Here is a 21047-nt window from a genome sequence, read left to right as displayed (position 1 = left end):
GCTCACCGAAAACACATCTGAACGTTCGGAGCAGCACTTTCGTCAGTGATCCTCAGACGCTGCAATTATTCTGATCTCATATAGTGGGGTTGTTCTGCATTTCTCAATATTAGAGCATGACTTCCAACCCACTGAAATATACACTACATGACAATGTGGACAGCTGCTCCTCAAACCTTTCATTCCAAAATCATGGACATTAATATGGCGTTGGTCCCGTTGCTGATATAACAGCCTCCACTCTTCTGAGAAGGCTTTCTATTAGATGTTGGAGCATTGCTGATATAACAGCCTCTACTCTTCTGAGAAGGCTTTCTATTAGATGTTGGAGCATTGCTGCGGGGACTTGTTTCCATTCAGCCAAGAGCATTAGTGAGGTCGGGCACTGATTTTGGGCAATTAGGCCTGCCTCGCAGTCCGCGTTCCAATTCATCCCATAGGTGTTCGGTGGGATTGAGGTCAGTGCAGGCCAGTCCAGTTCTTCCACACCCATTTCGTTATGGACCTCGCTTTGAGCACAGTGGCACTGTTATGCTGAAACAGGAAAGGGCCTTCCCCAAATTGTTGCCACAAAGTTGGACGCACAGAATTATTTATTTTTATTTTTATTAATAACAAATCAATACATAAAGCACATGAGGGTACACAAGCATACATAGATTACAAACAATAGACAATCGAGCTAGGGGGTACAATATCACATTACAATTACATAAGGACCTTAAGGGACATGCATATACTTACAATTCTAACAGCTTTTTTGTTAGTAGAGCATTTAACCGTCTTAAAATACAGTTAAATTTATTTTTGTAGGGTACGAAAATGTGTTTTTCTGTTTGTAAATTTACATTTGTGTATATGAAATTTGGCCAAAAGAATAATGAAATTAATTACATAAAAATGATTCCGCTTATTTCTATTGTATGTAAAGAATCCAAACAGTACATCTCTCCACAATAGTGTAAAATCTTCATAAATATGTTCAACTATAAACCTACTTATGTCTTGCCACAGTTTTCTTACATGCATACAATGCCAAAAAAGATGCACAACTGTTTCTGGGTGGTCATTACAAAAGGAGCAATTTGAGTTGATGTTTTCCTTAAACTTCTTCATATAGTGGTTGGCAGGATAATATTTATGAATAATTTTAAAGGAAACGTCCTTAATTTTGTTAACAAGTAGGTATGTGTGTGGCAACATCCAAACTTTTTTCCAACAGATATTATCAATAAATCCATTCCAATAAGGCATGACATAAGGTATAGATACAATATCCTGCTGAAACAAGGATCGTATCGCTCTGTTGTTGAATGGACCAAAAGAGAAACAAATCTTTCCTACTGATGAGTCAACAGGGTCAACAGAAGGTACTGTAGGCTCTGAGGGTCAGGTCTTGACATGTTCCTGAATAACATAGCAACACCTGAGGGAATGGCATCTAAAACAATTGCAAAATCTTTAGGTGTTACAGGGACCTTGTAAAGTGATAAGAATTCTTTATAACTGAGTAAAAGACCCTCTGCATTTACCAGTTGGCTCACCAATAGGATATTATTTCGGAACCAATATTCTAAAAACAGAGAGGTATTTTTATACAATATATCCCGATTATTCCATATATAATATCTGTGTGGAAAAAATTGTGTTTATAAATTAAGGACCATGACAAGAAAACCTGCCGATGAAAAGCAGAAAGCTTCACTGGAACTTTGTCAATATTATAATTGCAAAACAACATGAAGTTAAGGCCACCAAAAGTAGAGAAGACATGATGAGGAATAAAATTCCAGATAGAAGTGGGTCTTCTTAGGAATTGTTTTATCCAATTGATCATTAAAAGTATTATTTAAAGTAGTAAAGTCCAGAAAATTCAGTCCACCATTCTCATAAGTGTTCATTACAACAGTTTTCCTAATGTAATGGGTACGGTTTCTCCAAAGAAAGTTGAAAAGCATCTGGCCTATCTCCTTGCTTATTTTACGGTCAAGATATAAAGACAGAGCACCGTATGTTAGTCTAGAGATACCTTCAGCCTTGGTTATTAGGACTCTACCTTTTAAAGATAGGTCCCTCTGTAGCCATTGATTTAGTTTCTTCTGGGTTTTTTTAATAAGAGGGTTAAAATTTAGTAAGCCTCTAGACTTCTGATCCTTTGTAATGGTTATGCCTAAATATGTAAGTTCTTCTTTTACTGGAATACCATAATATGAAGGTGTCACACAATCTTTGACAGCCATGAGTTCACATTTCTTAATGTTAAGATATAGACCAGACGCTTTGGAAAAGGATTGTATCACATTGATCGATATGGGAATTTGGTTAGCGTCTTTCAGAAAAAGTGTAGTATCGTCAGCTGGCTTATAATAATTTCTTTACCAGCTATGGAAATACCTTGTACAGGACTATTATTTAAAGAATTTGCAAGAAGTTGGGTGATTAATAAAAACAGGTACGGAGAGATAGGACAACCATGCCTAATTCCTCTCTTTAACTCAAATCTAGGTGAGGTGCCATATTTCAATTTGATAGAGCTGTTACCATTTGCATAGAGTCTTAATAGCCTTACAGAAAAAATACCCAAAGCCAAGTCTCTCAAGGGAGTGGAAGAGGAACTGATGCTCTACTGTGTCAAATGCTTTATAAAAATCTAAAAATAATATGAAGCTATCCTCAGTTATTAGGTCTGAGTAGTCAAGTACGTCTAATACTAGTCTGACATTGTTAGAAATATGTATGTTCCTCATGAAGCCAGACTGTGTTTCATCAATGATTGCATCCAGGACTTCTTTAATTATTTTTGCAAGTAGTGAGGCTAATATCTTATAGTCATTATTAAGAAGACAAATTGGACGGCAGTTATCGATGAGCAGTACTTATTTTTTAGGTTTAGGTATCAGTGTTATTAACCCCTGACTCATTGTAGGAGGGAGAACATTGTATTTAATACTCTCTAAAAAGACATCAAATAGGAAGGGAGCTACTTGTTCAGAAAATAATTTGTAAAATTCTGATGTAATTCCATCAACACCTGGTGATTTATTGTTCTTTAGATGTTTGATAGACTCTATAATCTCTTCAACTTTGATGGGTTCATCACACTGTTTAGATTCTATATCACTGATAGAGTGAACATTATTCAGTGAGTTAAAAAACATATCTGTGGATTCCTGACAGTACGTAGAGCTATACAATTTTCTGTAAAAATTGCTGCAGTATTTAGCGATTATTTTTTGGTCATCTGTAATAACACCATCAATGTTTAACTTATGGATAGTGTTATTTTTAGAGTGAAATTTCTCAAGTCTAAAGAAATAGGATGAATTCTGTTCTCCCTCCTCAATCCATTTTTTCCTAGATCTAATAAAGGCTCCTTCTGCTTTTAATTTATATATATTATCCAGTTTATTTTGTAACTCAATTAGTTCCATCTTCTCCTCCCCCAAGAGGTCGGCTGGGGGGCCTTCCCCAAATTGTTGCCACAAAGTTGGACGCACAGAATCGTCTAGCATGTCATTGTATGCTGTAGCGTAAAGATTTCCCTTCACTGGAGCTAAGGGGCCTAGCCCGAACCATGAAAAACAGGCCCGAACCATTATTCTACCACAACTTCAGGTATCATTTTCCTTGTATCCGCTAAAACCCAAATTAGTCCTTCAGACTGCCAGATGGTTTAACTGCAACCTTTACAACACTCCAGCCGACACTTGGCATTGAACATTGTAATCTTAAACTTGTGTGCGGCTGCTCAGCCATGGAAACCAATTTCATGAAGCTCCTGGCGAACAGTTATTGTGCTGACCTTGCTTCCAGAGGCATTTTGGAACTCCGTAGTTTGTTGCTACTGAGGACAGACGATTTGTACGCGCTACATGCTTCAACTCTCGGCGTCCCGTTGTGTGAGCTTGTGTGGCCTACTACTTCACAGCTGAGCAGTTGTTGCTCCTAGACATTTCCACTTCACAATAACGGCACTTAGTTGACCAGGGCAGACATTTGACGAACGTGTTGGAAAGGTGCCACGTTGAAAGTCACTGAGCTCCTCAGTAAGGCCATTCTACTGTCAATGTTTGTGAAAGGAGCTTGCATGGCGGTGTGCTCGATTTTATACACCTGTCACCAACGGATGGCTGAAATAGCCGAATCCACTAATTTGAAGATGTGTCCACATACTTTTGTTTGTATATACACACACACACAAACCACCTGAAACAGAGTTTGATTGTACAGTAAACGCGCTATAACAACCTCTGATTTGGATACAGTACTGAATAGTAACAAAAAGCATCCTCTGAAAACTGACTGAACAGTTATAGTTTGCTGCGCAGACAGCAGTAATGTGCAGTTTTGTAGGTGTGATGCGTTGTTATTGAGATCTGATAGTGACAAGTGGGCTCATTGTCGGATCTAATTGTCAGTGAATGAATGGCAGACAATTCATGCAAAAAATTAAAAATCTCATTCATTCCTGCCAACAGTTTTATTTTTCAAAATCTTTTGAGTAAATACTTCGTACAATGACAGGTAAAACGTGGCATTTCCAGTGCACCTTCATACGTGGATAATAAAGAGCCATGTGTTCAAATGTAAATTGGTTAAATGAGCAGAAAATTAAACAGAGCAGAATGTATAACAGCATAATAATGTGTATAGAACAGAAGTATAAGAGAACAGAAACCGTACAGGTACATGTCTTTACAGACTCAAATCAAAAGGCTAAACCCAAAACATTTAGGCCATATCCTAACTTAAGATCCAAGTGTGCAGCTCACATGTTTCTTGTATATCATGCATCGATTACAATGGAAGATTTGTGCTTAAAATGAGTTATGCGCTCAAATCTCTAGTCATGAGTCGGCCCTACAGAAAAGACTCAATGTCATATTGCAACGTTTACATTTTAAGTGCAGGCTTTTTCTAAGTGTACTATAATCAAGACTCTTTCAAGTCTGTACACCTCCATATCAAGGTAGAATGGAAACAAGATATTCAGCAATTCCTCGTTGGCAGTGGTGCCTTTTACCCTCACGTCCTCAAGCTGACGTGCGGTGGGGTGGAAGTTTGGCCACCGAGGTCCCCATTGTGTTAAGGGCAGCATGGATACGGAAGTGTAGCCTCGACTCCATGCTATAACCCTTGTAGTTCAGCCTGTAAACATCCAGATACGTCTTAATAACATTCACTCTTCATCCTAGGCAGTAAACAATGCATCTAAACTAGTGCTGGTTTCAATTGACACTTACTTGGCATTTTCTATGGTGGTGGTAGCCTTCCCCAAGTCTCCTTGCTGCTTATAGAGAAGACCCAGTTCATACATGCTGTATGGCACCAGGTAGCAGTCATGCTTGATCCTGTTTTCACTGTCAAAACAAATCACAACAATCAGATTGTAAGAAAGCCAACAGATCTATTACATTTGGGTGCATCAATAGTCTTAGTAGATGGTGGGCTGCCCCCTGAGGAGCCACACAAACCACATTCCTCAATGATCTGTGAATGGTGATAATAGCCTTACCTGGAGATGACGTGTGTGAAGCAGAGTTGGGCCTGGTCCAGGTGGCCCAGGTGTCGCAGACACAGCCCCTTCAGCATCTGGACCATGCACTCGTTATCCACGTGGTACTCTGATGGATCTGGGAGAGGAAAGACAGAAAAAAAACTAGATTATTCTGTATTAGACAGGGGCTGAAGGACCAGAAATCAGCCCTGGCCACCCCCCCCTTGAGACCCCCACACCGTCCCATAAATTAGACCTAGAGCATTGTGAAGGTAAACTCACTTGGGTCATTCTTCAGTTGCTCCTCTGCTTTCTTGATAGTGACCAGAATGCTCTCTGTCAGTTCAGGCCTTTTGCCAATGATGGTGAAGCCATTCCAAACGTATATCATTTCCTGTCATGAGGAAAATGCATTTTAGACTTAAATACCACATTTTAAAAGTTCACATATATTGCTTTGACTAAATAAATAAAAAAGAAGAGTTCTCACCACGGCAGGAATCACCAGCGTCACTGGGGTTGCGGCGCTGTATCGCTGAGCCTTCGTCGCGGCAAACTTCTCTGTTGGGATAGACTTCCCTGCAATCCGCAGCCGCAGGCTCTCCACTTGCCTAAGACACACGAAAGTAGCCATCGCTATAAACCTTAACAACCCACCTTCCCTTTGTAATAGTGCCTTCTGTTCAGTTTATGATTCATGGAAATATTACATTTATGCCATCCTGAAAATAGTCATCTTTTTTTTGGTGTGGTCCTACTTTCTTTCAAGTTGTATAGTATCTTTGGGTGCCATACAAATAAAATGTCTTTATTGACAACACATACCTGAACAACTGTTCCACATTCTCCCCAGTTTTCTTCACCTCCTCCTCTGGCATCATGCTGAGGATGGAAGCTTTCTGGAACACGTATACAGCCTGCCAGGAGAGAACAAAAGTCACAATGAATATGAGCCATCTGTACCCAGACCTCCAGGGACTATACCAGTTTTAGAACATGGGGGAGCTGTAAAGAGCAAGGAGGAAAGACCGTAAGGGATGGATAAAAACCTTTTTTAAAGTGTAGAAGGAGAGTTACTGGAAAAGGACCTTCATCTGTTGACCGGGAAGTAAAATGGTTTTAGTTAGGCTGCTAGGGCAGCAGGTAGCCTAGCGGTTAGTGTTGGGCCAGTAACTGAAATGTCACTGGTTCATGTACACAAGGTGTAAAATCTATCGATGTCCACTTGATCCTAATCTGCACCAGAGGGCATCGTACCACTATGGCAGACCCTGTAAAATAACACATTTCACTGCACCTTTCCAGTGTATGCAACAACAAAAAGTGTGTGTACTATACCTGGGAACTCCATCCTAAATGTTTTAGTCACAGGCTGCTACAGGTGTACTATACCTGGGAACTCCATCCTAAATGTTTTAGTCAGGCTGCTACAGGTGTACTATACCTGGGAACTCCATCCTAAATGTTTTAGTCAGGCTGCTACAGGTGTACTATACCTGGGACCACTTGCTCTCTTTGCAGAGAAGGTCTGCATACTGGTATGCCTCCAGCCAGTCCTGCTGGAAGGAGTAGGACCACATAAGCTCCCAGTAACACAGATGGTGGATCTGACGCCACTCCTGCTGCGCCGCTATGCACTCCAGGAACTTCTTCTGGGCCTGGCGGACAGATACACAAAACAAGGAGATATGGTTCTTGTTAGACAGAGGGGTCAATTTTATAACTTGTAACATAGCAGACAGGGTCATATTCATTAGGGCACAGCATAGCAAAATGCTTTGTAACAGAACACAAGCGTTTCTCATTGGACAAGTTTAGGAAGTTGCTCCCAATGATGTTTTCTTCCATTTGGTACCTAATGAATACTACCCAGGAAAATGTATGAAGATGCCATTCTTAAAAAGGGAGATTACTCACAAATTCAAAGTTACCCTTGAGCACAGCAATCCTGGCCTGGTAGAAGAGAATGAGGGCCCCCTAGAGAACAACCACAGTCGATGTTAACGGAGGAGATGGGCAAGTGGGAAGACCTTGCAGGAGGGGGACTGTTCACTTACATTGGGGAACTTTTCAATGTAGGGGTCCAGAAGAACATCAGACTCTTCCAAGTTTGCCTCACCAGTACCTATAGAGAAGGAAAGACAAGGCATCAATCAACCCTAATGGCTGTTGTAAATTAAAACCCATTATCTAAGGATACATTTAAACAGGCAGTCCAATTCTGCCTGTCTTTTTCAATAATTCGTCTTTTGTCCAATCAGATCAGTTCTGAAAAAGATTTGATGTGAAAAGACCTGATTGGTCAAAAGATAAATGAGTGGAAAATAGATCACAAATGGGCTGCCTGTGTAAACACAGCCTAATAGGCCATACAAATGGATTAAATGCTCTTCACATAAGAAACCAGCTGAAGACAAAGTGACTTTGTAAAGCGTGACTGCGACAGTTGATGATCACAGTACTGTAGTAACAATGGAACAGTTTAGCATCACCACCACCAGAGGGCATCCTTTATCCTCAAAACTCCAGGGTCCTGTGTGGCATTTAAGGAGTAGGTCAAATGTTGCCCTTAGACAGAGGTCTTGGGTCCTTTTTGGGTTTTCCCCAATTTAGGGTTCCGAGGTTATGGTAAGGTTTCGGGGAAGGAAAGCTGATCCTAGATCTGTACCTTACCCAGTATGACGCTGATGTAGAGGTGGTACATCAGGAGGCACAAAGTGCTGAGGATGGAGCGCAGGCTGTTGCTGGCTGCCCCCTCCCTCAGCTGGGACAGACCCACTTCCTGCACAACAAGCCTCTATCAACAACATCCACTTCATTGCATCGTCATTGGCTTAATTATGAGACATAATGGGAAGTAAACTTAAGAAATGTATCATTTCAAACATTTACAGATGTATTATTTTTTTAATTATGCAAGCACTCCGTTTTTGGGGGACAATAATTACTTTGAAGAAAAATAGACTCCCCACTCGGACTATCCAAGAGAAAATTAGTATTTTGCAAGGCGACTGGCGTGTGATGCTGAATAGTTTGTCAGAGAGAGAAGTGGTGAGACTGCTCCTCGTCACCTACCCGGTCTCCAGAGAAACCCATCCACTCCAGTAGTCTGAGGACCTTGCTTGGCAAGAGAGACAAATACTGAAAGAGGAAAACCAAAAATGGTGAAGATAGTGACCTCAGCATCTGAGGACCACAAAACAAAAATCCCTCTTTCATGTCAAAGAAAAAACAGCCAATAGAAAATAAAAATATTCATCATTTTTGAGTTGAGAAAAAACATTTGTAATCTTACATTTAAATGTTTTTTTTTTTTTTAAGCTTTAGCAACTCTTATTAATCTGCCTGTCCTACCATCTTCTACCTCACCCATAACGCTGAAGCACTAAACACCAACGCTCTTACCAAGTTAAATGAACCAATGCCCATGTTCACACCGCTCCTGAAGTGAGTTTGTGTGCTCATCTGGTCAGACTGGTTCTTTGCCATGGTTGACATAACATCACATTCCCTTGTAGAGAGGAGCCAAACAGGCATTTGGTTATTTTATAAGGATCCACATTAGACATTGCTAATGAAGCAGCTACTCTTCCTGGGGTCCACACAAAACATGACATAATACAGAACATTCATAGACAACAGCAGCTCATGGACAGAATTACATATTGAACTATGAACTTGAGTACACTAGCAACCATGCAAGATCTCCCAAAATACTTGACTCTCAAATGTGACCCTGCTAAAAACAATCACTGCTTGATAATTTCTTTCTAGTGCATCAATTCTGAGAACAGTCATTCATATACTGAAAGCACAGGAGGCTGGTGAGGGGATGGTAGAGGCGGCTAATAATAAACTGGAATGGAGTGAATGGTATCAAAAATATGGGAACCACGTTTGATGTGCTTGATGCCATTCCAGCCATTACTTTGAGCCTGTCCTCCCCAATTAAGGTGTCACCAGCCACCTGTGGCTGGACTACCCAAACACGAAACATAATATCCTTTTCACATTATATCATCAACCAGTTCATGTGAAACCAGGCAAGACCAGGGTAAGTCGTGTGAAGAAAAAATCTAATAAAAAAAATCAAAATAAACTGCCCACTTGTAGATCAGAAAGCTGTTGCGGATCTTCATGCCTCCTTTGATGAAGCTGATCATGCTCTCATCCAGAAAAGTGAGTACAGCCTTCTGCAATAGCGCCTCAGCATAGCACAACTCCGCATGCATCTCCTCTGCAGCGGGAAAGAGGCAAAAAAAATAGAGAGATGCCTGTCAGTCAAAGTCCAGAACAGACCCACACATTAAACCAATGTGGATGTAGTACATGTGTACAACAGTGCATTCGGAAAGTATTCAGGACCCCTTCCCTTTTTCCACATTGTTACGTTGCCTTATTCTGAAATTGATTAAATACATTTGTCAATCTACACACACAATAACAGGTTTAGACATTTTTGCAGAACATAGAAATGTATTTACAGAGCCTTTGCTATTGACCCTTTGAAATTGAGCTCAGGTTCATCCTGTTTCCATTCATCATCCTTGAGCTGTTTCTACAACTTGATTGGGGTCCACCTGTGGTAAATTCAATAGATTGGACATGATTTGGAAAGGCACACACCTGTCTATATAAGGTCCCACAGTTGACAGTGCATGTCAGAGCAAAAACCAAGCCATGAGGTCAAAGGAATTGTCCGTAGAGCTCCAAAACAGGATTGTGTTGAGGCACATACCCAAGAAGAATCAAGGCTGTAATCGCTGCCAAAGGTGCTTCAACAAAGTACTGAGTAAAGGGTCTGAACATGTACGTAAACATGATCAGTTTTTGTTTTAAATTAGCTAACATTTCTCAACCTATTTTTGTTTTGTCATTATGGGGTATTGTGTGTGTAGATTGAAAAACAATTTAATACATTTTAGAATAACCTAACAAAATGTGGAAAAAGTAATGGGGTCTGAAAACTTTCCAAATAAACTATACTGTGCATACAGTGGGGCAAAAAAGTTAGTCAGCCAACAATTGTGCAAGTTCTCCTACTTAAAAGATGAGGCCTGTAATTTTCATCCTAAGGTACACTTCAACTATGACAGACAAAATGATATTTTTTTTTCTCCAGAAAATCACATTGTAGGATTTTTAATGAATTTATTTGCAAATTATGGTGGAAAATAAGTATTTGGTCAATAACAAAAGTTTCTCTCAATACTTTGTTTATATACCCTTTGTTGGCAATGACAGAGGTCAAACATTTTCTGTAAGTCTTCACAAGGTTTTCACACACTGTTGCTGGTATTTTGGCCCATTCCTCCATGCAGATCTCCTCTAGAGCAGTGATGTTTTGGGGCTGTTGCTGGGCAACACGGACTTTCAACTCCCTCCAAAGATTTTCTATGGGGTTGAGATCTGGAGACTGGCTAGGCCACTCCAGAACCTTTAAATGCTTCTTACGAAGCCACTCCTTCATTGCCCGGGCGGTGTGTTTGGGATCATTGTCATGCTGAAAGACCCAGCCACGTTTCATCTTCAATGCCCTTGCTGATGGTAGGCTTTGTTACTTTGGTCCCAGCTCTCTGCAGGTCATTCACTAGGTCCCCCCATGTGGTTCTGGGATTTTTGCTCACAGTTCTTGTGATCATTTTGACCCCACGGGGTGAGATTTTGCGTGGAGCCCCAGGTCGAGGGAGATTATCAGTGGTCTTGTATGTCTTCCATTTCCTAATAATTGCTCCCACAGTTGATTTCTTCAAACCAAGCTGCTTACCTATTGCAGATTCAGTCTTCCCAGCCTGGTGCAGGTCTACAATTTTGTTTCTGGTGTCCTTTGACAGCTCCTTGGTCTTGGCCATAGTGGAGTTTGGAGTGTGACTGTTTGAGGTTGTGGACAGGTGTCTTTTATACTGATAACAAGTTCAAACAGGTGCCATTAATACGGGTAACAAGTGGAGGACAGAGGAGCCTCTTAAAGAAGAAGTTACAGGTCTGTGAGAGCCAGAAATCTTGCTCGTTTGTAGGTGAACAAATACTTATACAAATATTTTCCACCATAATTTGCAAATAAATTCATTAAAAATCCTACAATGTGATTTTCTGGATTTTGTTTTCTCATTTTGTCTGTCATAGTTGAAGTGTACCTTATGAAAATTACAGGCCTCATCTTTTTAAGTGGGAGAACTTGCACAATTGGTGGCTGACTAAATACTTTTTTGCCCCACTGTATATTATAATTTTGCTACATAAAATAGTATTTTAACCCCATGTGTGCTGGGCATCCTGAAGTATGACAACCCAAACAATAAACACATGAAATCAATCAAAAGGCCAGTCATGAAACACGTATATTTCAGTATGGATGACTCATACTACATGTATGGATGTATAGACGTCGACATATTGAGATCATCCTTTATAACCTACAACCATCACGGAGATGGTAGCCAATCACACCTTCAGTTAAGTCGTCAGCTGGCTGCTTGTAAAACATCTCAGTGATGGCCTCCACCATGGTAGTCTTCTTCCGGAACCTGTGATGAGATAACGTACTGTGTTAAAGTTAGAATCCTTAGTTGCTATATCCACCTTTGGACAAAAATGTATAATATGTACACTACGATTGATTCTTGAAGAATATAACACAGATAAATGCCTCAAGAGCTTAGTTCAACTGTCATAACCAAATTTACATTTTGGGTTCTGATGGGGTAACTCTAATGTTTGCAAACTAACAGTCCTTGCATCATCCATTGTTGGATTACTCCAGGTCCATCCTTCAGCTTTTTACCAAAACAGAGGCGGGGTGTCCGCTTAGCTATTGTTCCGATTCAATCCGCTAGCTCTAAGTCCTGCCACTGCCCAACAATGTCTGAATCTGATGTGTGAGATAAAGCTTCTTCAATGCATTGGCAATTGAAACTCTATAGAACGAGATGCCCTACATTCATGTCATTTCTATGAGAGAAGCAAAACCGTACATCTGGCACGTCTGCAGAGACTCCTTCAGAGCAGTCATGGCCTTTTCAACATCCTTGGGTTCAAAGGTCATGCCCGCCTGCATGGCCAGCATGCTGCTGTAGCCCACAGCGTGGTACATACTCTGGCTCCTCCTGAGAGAACATGACAAAGCCCTTCAGAAAACATAAGAAACTTGAGAAGCATTTTTATTGAGAAATGGATCCAATGTGACCAACCACTGAATATACACAGAGAAAGTGGACAGTTTCTGGTAGCCAATTAGGACAATTTGTGTTGGCAATATTGCAGTAGAATAAACTTTACCGAACAGGTCACCACCAATCACTATTAGAGACAGACATGAGCAGTTCATCTTAAAGCATGTAAAGCCTCAAGGCAAGCTATGATGAAGTTGACTGGGACATACCAGGGTCTGAGGAGATCCAAGGCGTCTGAGAACCGGTTGTTGAGGAAGAGGTCAAGGGCTTTGGCACTATCCTGCAACGCAGTCTCTAAATCCATCTGGGATTTCCTGGGAAGGGAAACAGAAGTGCAGATCAGGTGTAGTATTTCTCCAGTAATGTTCCACACATGGATGTCATTTTTAGAGTCCTGTCAAAATCAGCCAAAGGGTTACTCAAGTACTATTTGAGAAGGTTGGGTAACAAAATGTCCTAGGCGGCAAAGGTCATTTATTGGCGTAATAAAATAAAACTCAAACCCCTCTTGCTGGCGTTGAGAATTTAGAAACTTTAAAGCTACTTTCCTGTAATTCGACACTCTTCCATGTCTTGTGTGTTTATATGATACCAGGGGTCGAATCCCAACAGAGTTCCTAAAAAAACTTGAGTCCACATTGACCCTGTTCTGGGTCCGGATTACAGTCCACCAGTTGAGTATGGGGGCTATAGCAATCACAGCATGTGGCAGACCGTATTAAATGTCTGGTTAGACACAGAACACAACGTTGAATGTGTCTGCATCGGCATAGATTTGTGCTGTAGGCATTAATACTGTAACTATGGTTACATAGCTCTTTTTACATAGAGGGAAGATCTAAATCAGTGTGTATCTTAGCATAGACTTGTGAAGTAGGAAACTTACATCTTATCAGGTACCAGGAGAAAGGGATCCTCTGGGTCCATCTGAAAGTCAAGGAAATCAAGTTTATCAACTGCACAAGGAGCCATCATCAGTGCCTAGCCAAACTGCAAGCCCTTTGGCTGTGTTTATACAGGCAGACCAATTTTCATATTTCTCTCCACTAACTGGTCTTTTGACCAATCCCATTGGAGCTTTTCACATCAGTTCTTTTTCAGAGCTCTTTTTCAGAGCTGATCTGATTGGTCAATAGGCCAATTAGTGGCCAAATATGAGACATGGGATAAGTGTAAACGTAACCTCCTGAGAATCAATCGAAATACCAAAGAAAAATAAATTCACTGCGATGGTATAGCAGTGCATTTGTCACAGGATTCCCATTGGATAATTGAGAATGTTGGGGTCGTTCAAGTTCCTTAAGTGTATCCTTCCTTACCCTCTTCCCTGAGGTGTTTCTAATCAGTTATTACTTCAAAGGGAAGGCAATAACAAAGAAGTCCCTTACAGTGAGGGGTTTATTAATCCTTGTTCACACTGCAGGCCTTTACGCTCAAATCAGTTTTGCTTTTCAAATCCGCTTTGGACTGTCCAAACCGCAAGTTACAAGTGACCAAATTGGATGGGTGTGTGTTCAGACTGCAGTCATTTGCTGACATGGCTATGCTAGTTGTCATAGTAATGACGGGTGTGTGCGCAGTGGTGTAGGCTGTTTGGTGGTGGTGCTCCTGGTTCCTATCACTCAGAAGTTATGTAACAAGCTAAGGTGACAACAATGCCTGCCATGGACGTTTCCCAGGTGCTTGGAATACTCAATCAGTGTCAAGAAATGTTTAGAGCTTCAAAGAATAAGACAGTCCAACTTTCAAAATAGTTGACTGCTAGCCACAGCAGTCAACTAGCTAGCCACAGCAGTCAACTAGCTAGCTGTTTAGCTCTCTAGCACACAAACTAATTTGTTTGTCAACAATTAACAAGCTAGTTAGCTACCACATGTTCTTGTCAAACTGCCGTAGCTAGCAAACAACAAGATATGCAGAATAACAGTCTAAAAACCACTTCAGGACAAATAAATCAGATTTGACCGTTAAGACAAGTCACGGCACCAGGAATCAGATTTGTACCGGACTTCAAACGACCTACAAAGGGGTTGAAATAACCGATTCCATGTGCTTTTTGGCTGTTCAGAATGCAGGAAAAAGAAAAGACTCGTATCAGAAATGCAAAAAAAACAAACATGGATTTGAGTCATTTCAAACTGCCAATGTGAACAAGGCTTTAATACCCCAGGCATGCCCCAGGTGAACCAGGTTACTGTTGATTGCATTCGTTTTGGAACCGTGCTGCTTCCTAGGCGTGAGCCAGGTGCCCCGTTTTGGCCGATGACGAAGTTTGAAAACAAAAGTGACGTAGGTTAGCTCTTTACACTCATACCCATATACCGGTTCCGAAAAGCCAATTTTGATAAGTGTCGCTGATAACTGAACTAAATGACTACCACCCCATAGCACTCACTTCTGTCATCATGAAGTGCACTGAGAGACTACTCAAGGATCATATCACCGCCACCTTACCAGCCACCCTAGACCCACTTCAGTTTGCATACCGCCCCAACAGGGCCACAGACGCAATCGCCATCCCACTGCCCTATGTCATCGGGACAAAATGAATACCTATGTAAGAATGCTGTTCATTGACTACAGCTCAGCATTCAACACCATAGTACCCTCCAAACTCGAGCTAGAGGCCCTGGGTCTCAACCCCACCCTGTGCAATTGGGTCCTGGACTTTGACGGGCAGCCCCCAGGTGATGACGGTAGGAAACATCGCCACTTGGCTGACCCTCAACACTGGGGTCACACAAGGGTGCGTGCTCATCCCCCTCTTGTACTCCCTTGTTCACCCACGACTGCGTGGCCATGCACGCCTCCAACTCAATCATCAAGTTTGCAGATGACAAAACAGTAGTGGCCTTGATTACCAACAACGAAGAGACAGCCTATAGGGAGGAGGTGAGGGCACTCGGAGTGTGGTGTCAGGAAAACAACCTCTCACTCAACGTCAACAAAACAAAAGGAGATGATCGTGGACTTCAGGAAACAGCAGAGGGAGCACCCCCCTATCCACATCGAAGGGACAGCAGGGGAGAAGGTGGAAACTTAAGTTCCTGGGCGTACACGTCACAGACACTGAAAAGGTCCACACACAGAGAATTTGGTGAAGGATCAACAGCGCCTCTTCAACCTCAGGAGGCTGAAGAAATGTGGCTTGTCACCCAAACCCTGACAAACTTTTACAGAAGCACAATTGAGAGCATCCTGTTGGGCTGCATAACAGCCTGGTACGTCAACTGCACCGCCCTCAACTGCAAGGCTCTCCAGAGGGTGGTGCGGTCTGCACAATGCATCACCAGGGGGCAAACTACCTGACCTCCATGACACCTACAGCACCCGGTGTCACAGGAAGGCCAAAAAGATCATCAAGGACAACAACCATCGAGCCACTGCCTGTTAATACCGCTATCATCCAGAAGGCAAGATTAGTCCAGGTGCATCAAAGCAGGGACCGAGAGACTGAAAAACAGCTTCTAAAACAGCCACCACTAACTCAGAGGCTGCTGCCTACATTGAGACCCAATCACTGGCCACTTTAATAGATGGATCACTAGTCACTTTAAATAATGTATACATATCTTACATTACTCATATCATACACTGCTCAAAAAAATAAAGGGAACACTAAAATAACACATCCTAGATCTGGATCTGGATTTGGAGTCACACTCAAAATTAAAGTGGAAAACCACACTACAGGCTGACCCAACTTTGATGTAATGTCCTTAAAACAAGTCAAAATGAGGCTCAGTAGTGTGTGTGGCCTCCACGTGCCTGTATGACCTCCCTACAACGCCTGGGCATGCTCCTGATGAGGTGGCGGATGGTCTCCTGAGGGATCTCCTCCCAGACCTGGACTAAAGCATCTGCCAACTCCTGGACAGTCTGTGGTGCAACGTGGCATTGGTGGATGGAGCGAGACATGATGTCCCAGATGTGCTCAATTGGATTCAGGTCTGGGGAACGGGCGGGCCAGTCCATAGCATCAATGCCTTCCTCTTGCAGGAACTGCTGACACACTCCAGCCACATGAGGTCTAGCATTGTCTAGCATTAGGAGGAACCCAGGGCCAACCGCACCAGCATATAGTCTCACAAGGGGTCTGAGGATCTCATCTCGGTACCTAATGGCAGTCAGACTACCTCTGGCGAGCACATGGAGGGCTGTGCAGCCCGCCAAAGAAATGCCACCCCACGACTGACCCACCGCCAAACCGGTCATGCTGGAGGATGTTGCAGGCAGCAGAACGTTCTCCACGGCGTCTCCAGACTGTCACGTCTGTCACATGTGCTCAGTGTGAACCTGCTTTCATCAGTGAAGAGCACAGGGCGCCAGTGGCGAATTTGCCAATCTTGGTGTTCTCTGGCAAATGCCAAACGTCCTGCATGGTGTTGGGCTGTAAGCACAACCCCCACCTGTGGACGTCGGGCCCTTATACCACCCTCATGGAGTTTGTTTCTGACTGTTTGAGCAGACACATGTACATTTGTGGCCTGCTGGAGGTCATTTTGCAGGGCTTTGGCAGTGCTCCTCCTGCTCCTCCTTGCACAAAGGCGGAGGTAGCGGTCCTGCTGCTGGGTTGTTGCCCTCCTACGGCCTCCTCCACGTCTCCTGATGTACTGGCCTGTCTCCTGGTAGCGCAATCATGCTCTGGACACTACGCTGACAGACACAGCAAACCTTCTTGCCACAGCTCGCATTGATGTGCCATCCTGGATGAGCTGCACTACCTGAGCCACTTGTGTGGGTTGTAGACTACGTCTCATGCTACCACTAGAGTGAAAGCACCGCCAGCATTCAAAAGTGACCAAAACATCAGCCAGGAAGCATAGGAACGGAGAAGTGGTCTGTGGTCACCACCTGCAGAACCACTCCTTTATTGGGGGTGTCTTGCTAATTGCCTATAATTTCCACCTGTTGTCTATTCCATTTGCACAACAGCATGTGAAATGTATTGTCAATCAGTGTTGCTTCCTAAGTGTACAGTTTGATTTCACAGAAGTGTGATTGACTTGGAGTTATATTGTGTTGTTTAAGTGTTCCCTTTATTTTTTTGAGCAGTGTATGTATATACTGTACTTTATACCATCTACTGCACCTTGCCTATGCCGATCGGACATCGCTCATCGATATACTTACATGTACATACTGTATTCTCATTCACCCCTTTAGATGTGCGTATTAGGTAGTTGTTGGGGAATTGTTAGATTACTTAGATATTACTGCACTGTCGGAACTAGAAGAACAAGCATTTCGCTACACTCGCATTAACATCTGCCAACCATGTGTATGTGACCAATAAGATTTGATTTGACATTGGGACACAGGGGCTGTACAGTAACATGCTCATATAATTAGAATATCAGAATGGCCATCAATCTTCTTATGATGGGATAAATGTCAGTAATTTTGGTCAGGGAGTTGGTCAACCATCTTTGCCAGCGCTGTGATAATATACTGATTAAAAATATAAACGCAACATGTAAAGTGTTGGTCCCATGTTTCATGAGCTGAAATAAAAGATACCGTCAATGTTCCATATGCACAAAAACCTTCTCAAATTTTGAGCACAAATGTGTTTACATCCCTGTTAGTGAGCATTTCTCCCATTTGCCCAGATAAATCGATCCATCTGACAGGTGTGGCATATCAAGAAGCTGATTAAAGAGCTTGATCATTACACAGGTGCACCTTGTGCTGGGGACACCAAAAGGCCACTAACATGTGCATTTTTGTCACACAACTCAATGCCACAGATGTCTCAAGACTCGAGGGAGTGTGCAATCGGCATTCTAAGTGCAGGAGTGTCCACCAGAGCTTTTGCCAGAGAATTTAATGTTAATTTCTCTACCATAAGCCACCGCCAATGTCAAAACTCATTCTGATTGGATGGGCATGGCTCCCAAGTGGGTGGCCCCTGCCCAGTCATGTGAAATCCATAGATTATGGCCTAATGCATTTACTGATGTCCTTATATGAACTGTAACTCAGTAAAATCATTAATTGTTGCATGTTGCCTTTATATTTTTGTTCAGTATATATGCACACCAAAATGACGATCTGCTTCTCTGAATTGCCTTGCAAAAGTCTAACACTGTAAGACTGTATTTTGTAACTTAGCTAGCCATGTTGACAATAGAACACACTTTCAAATGCCCACCTGTCCAGTTTGCAATTTAGTATGGACCTTTTTAGAATGCGTAAACAGTAATTGTGTGATGGCGGGGATGCAGGGTTGTGTTCCATAGAAAACAACTCAGCTTGCTCTAGTAGTTCCTCAACAGCACAGCTAGGAGAGCCCTATTGGTATGAAAATAACTGAACAACTTGCTATTTAGAGCAATTACCCAAAATGCATGTCTTGTTTTTGGCTTCAAAGACAATAACAATTGTAGGCTATAACAAATGTGCATTGTCACGCAGTGAGAACGATAATTGAGATAATCCAAATAATGAATGATTACCTAGTTGGGCTAACTTTTTTACTTCTTGCTGTAGGCCCACATCATCCTCTTCCTGTATCCCTACTTGTGGCCTACCTGACTGATATAATGCACTTTCACCTCTCACTATCAGTCTTGCATGTGCATCTTCCTGAATTAATTAGATATTTTAACAGATCAATCTCGCTGGTTTAACGCAAAATCATTTGGCTATAGTGTGGATGTAGGGCTGTTATTGTAATAATGAGTTTATGAATGCATTTAATCTGTAGCCTATAAACTGCATGGTTTCCCGACTTTTAGTGGGAGGACAACACACCATATCTAGAAAATATTAACTTATTTTAGAAATTGACTCCAATTTTACGTGGATATGGTGTTTATTATATCAATAGATGCGCTTACAGCCCTTTCCAATGCCATCTCTCGCATAACGAATTTTACGACACAAAAATATCCTACCATGTCCAACGAACAAATTAGGCCTGTCTGCATGCATAAAATTGTACCGAAACCTATTTCCATCACAGCTGTCTTTGTTGATTTGTTTAGAAGGTAGCATATGACTGTAATAGCATAACAACTGGGGATGGAAACGTGGTTAGTAAAGCAGCCCACTTAATTGTTACCCAGAAATGATTTGATATTGAGATAAAAAAAAAGGCAACATTGGATCTTTAAAGAACAAAACAATGACGCTATTAGGCAGCTTCGACCAAATGACACTTTCCAACTCTAAAGTAATGTGTATGATGCTATACAACAATTATATTGAACGCTTCTATAGAAAGTAGGATTAGGCCAACAAAAGAAATGTTGGTCAGTCCCATGATAGCAGATTATTTTAGTGGACATACAAAATACCCCCCCAAAAATTATATCACAATTTTATCCATAGAATAAGAAGGACTGTTGACATATATTTAACATTGTTATTGAAATGTAACCACTTTCAAATTCATGGTCAGATCGACAAGGACTGATCATCAATGATATCAACATTACAGATTTAACCTTTAAATAAAATGTAGGCCTATTGAACATTCAAATAAAAACAAGTTAAAAAAAAGGCTAAAAACGTCTTACCTTTTGGATGTTCCCATTCTTCACGTGAGCCATGTTCGATACGTCAGGAATGATTATCAAATAAAGAAACGTATTAATAAATACATGGGGCGGGGAATAGGTCTAAAAGATACCAGCTGTTGAAAGAAAGAATAGTTCTCTCTGAATTTAGACGAAAAAATAGCTATTGGGCTTTGGAGTTCATCTTTCACCAGAAGGAAGAGAACTTGCCCATTTGACACCTTTATAAAATAGCCTACTAAATTATGCATGGTGGGGTTACATAATCAAGGACACACCCACCTAAATTGCAGGGCTCGGGAGTGGCGCAGCGGTCTAAGGCACTGCATTTCATTGCAAGAGGCGTCACTGTAGTACCTGAGTCGAAACCAGGCTGTATCAAATCCGGCCGTGAATGGTAGTCCGATAGGACGGCGCACAATTGGCTCAGAATTAGTTCTTAACTGACTTGCCTGGTTAAATAAAGGTTAAATACAAATAAAAAATGCAAAACGCAGCCCCACAATTAGCCTGTATTCGAGAAGGGGTTCGATTAATCTCGCCCGGGCACCCGTTTAGGCGTGTTTTTGCCCGGCTGAAAGTTGATTGCATTCGATTTGGAACCACAGAGTGGTTTTATGGCGAAGTCGGCGCAATGCAAAAGTGACGTAATTAAGCACGTGTATAAATGTATTAGGATTCTGTGATTGCTTTGGATAAAAATGCTTAATCTGCCTTCCCAATGAAAACTAGTCATGGAAAGATGTATGTTTCTGGACGGTGCACTATGTTGACAAAATTACCGAGCAGCGCAGATTACTCTTCCATTTGAGATGGGCACTCCTCCCTCCCAGCTTTCGCTGGATGACGTGTAAA

The 21047-nt window shown here is 41.8% G+C and overlaps 1 protein-coding gene across 2 annotated transcripts; it reads right to left on the bottom strand.

Annotated features, from left to right (window-relative positions):
• Positions 1-4471: 4471 nt before the first annotated feature.
• Positions 4472-20788, bottom strand: LOC110497341 (tetratricopeptide repeat protein 39B). Of its 2 annotated transcripts, XM_036933766.2 has the most exons (19): positions 20475-20788; positions 20193-20210; positions 13556-13596; positions 12879-12983; positions 12472-12603; positions 11948-12024; positions 9605-9734; positions 8903-9008; positions 8573-8638; positions 8171-8279; positions 7555-7622; positions 7415-7474; positions 6994-7155; positions 6323-6414; positions 5988-6108; positions 5780-5891; positions 5516-5633; positions 5244-5360; positions 4472-5148 (listed from the first exon to the last, which is right to left on the bottom strand). In XM_036933766.2, the coding sequence occupies exons 3-19, from the start codon at positions 13594-13596 to the stop codon at positions 5034-5036; spliced, it is 1731 nt and encodes a 576-aa protein (XP_036789661.2). In that variant the 5' UTR covers positions 20193-20210; positions 20475-20788; the 3' UTR covers positions 4472-5033. The 2 variants fall into 2 exon arrangements, with proteins under 2 accessions (XP_036789661.2, XP_021429075.3); XM_021573400.3 differs by lacking the exon at positions 20475-20788 and having other exon boundaries at positions 20193-20389.
• Positions 20789-21047: the final 259 nt, after the last annotated feature.

Source organism: Oncorhynchus mykiss, chromosome 10, assembly GCF_057628025.1.
Source record: "Oncorhynchus mykiss isolate SJ-2025 chromosome 10, ASM5762802v1, whole genome shotgun sequence".
NCBI classification, from domain to species: Eukaryota; Metazoa; Chordata; class Actinopteri; order Salmoniformes; family Salmonidae; genus Oncorhynchus; species Oncorhynchus mykiss.
This window is presented reverse-complemented; position numbering and strand designations above follow the sequence as displayed.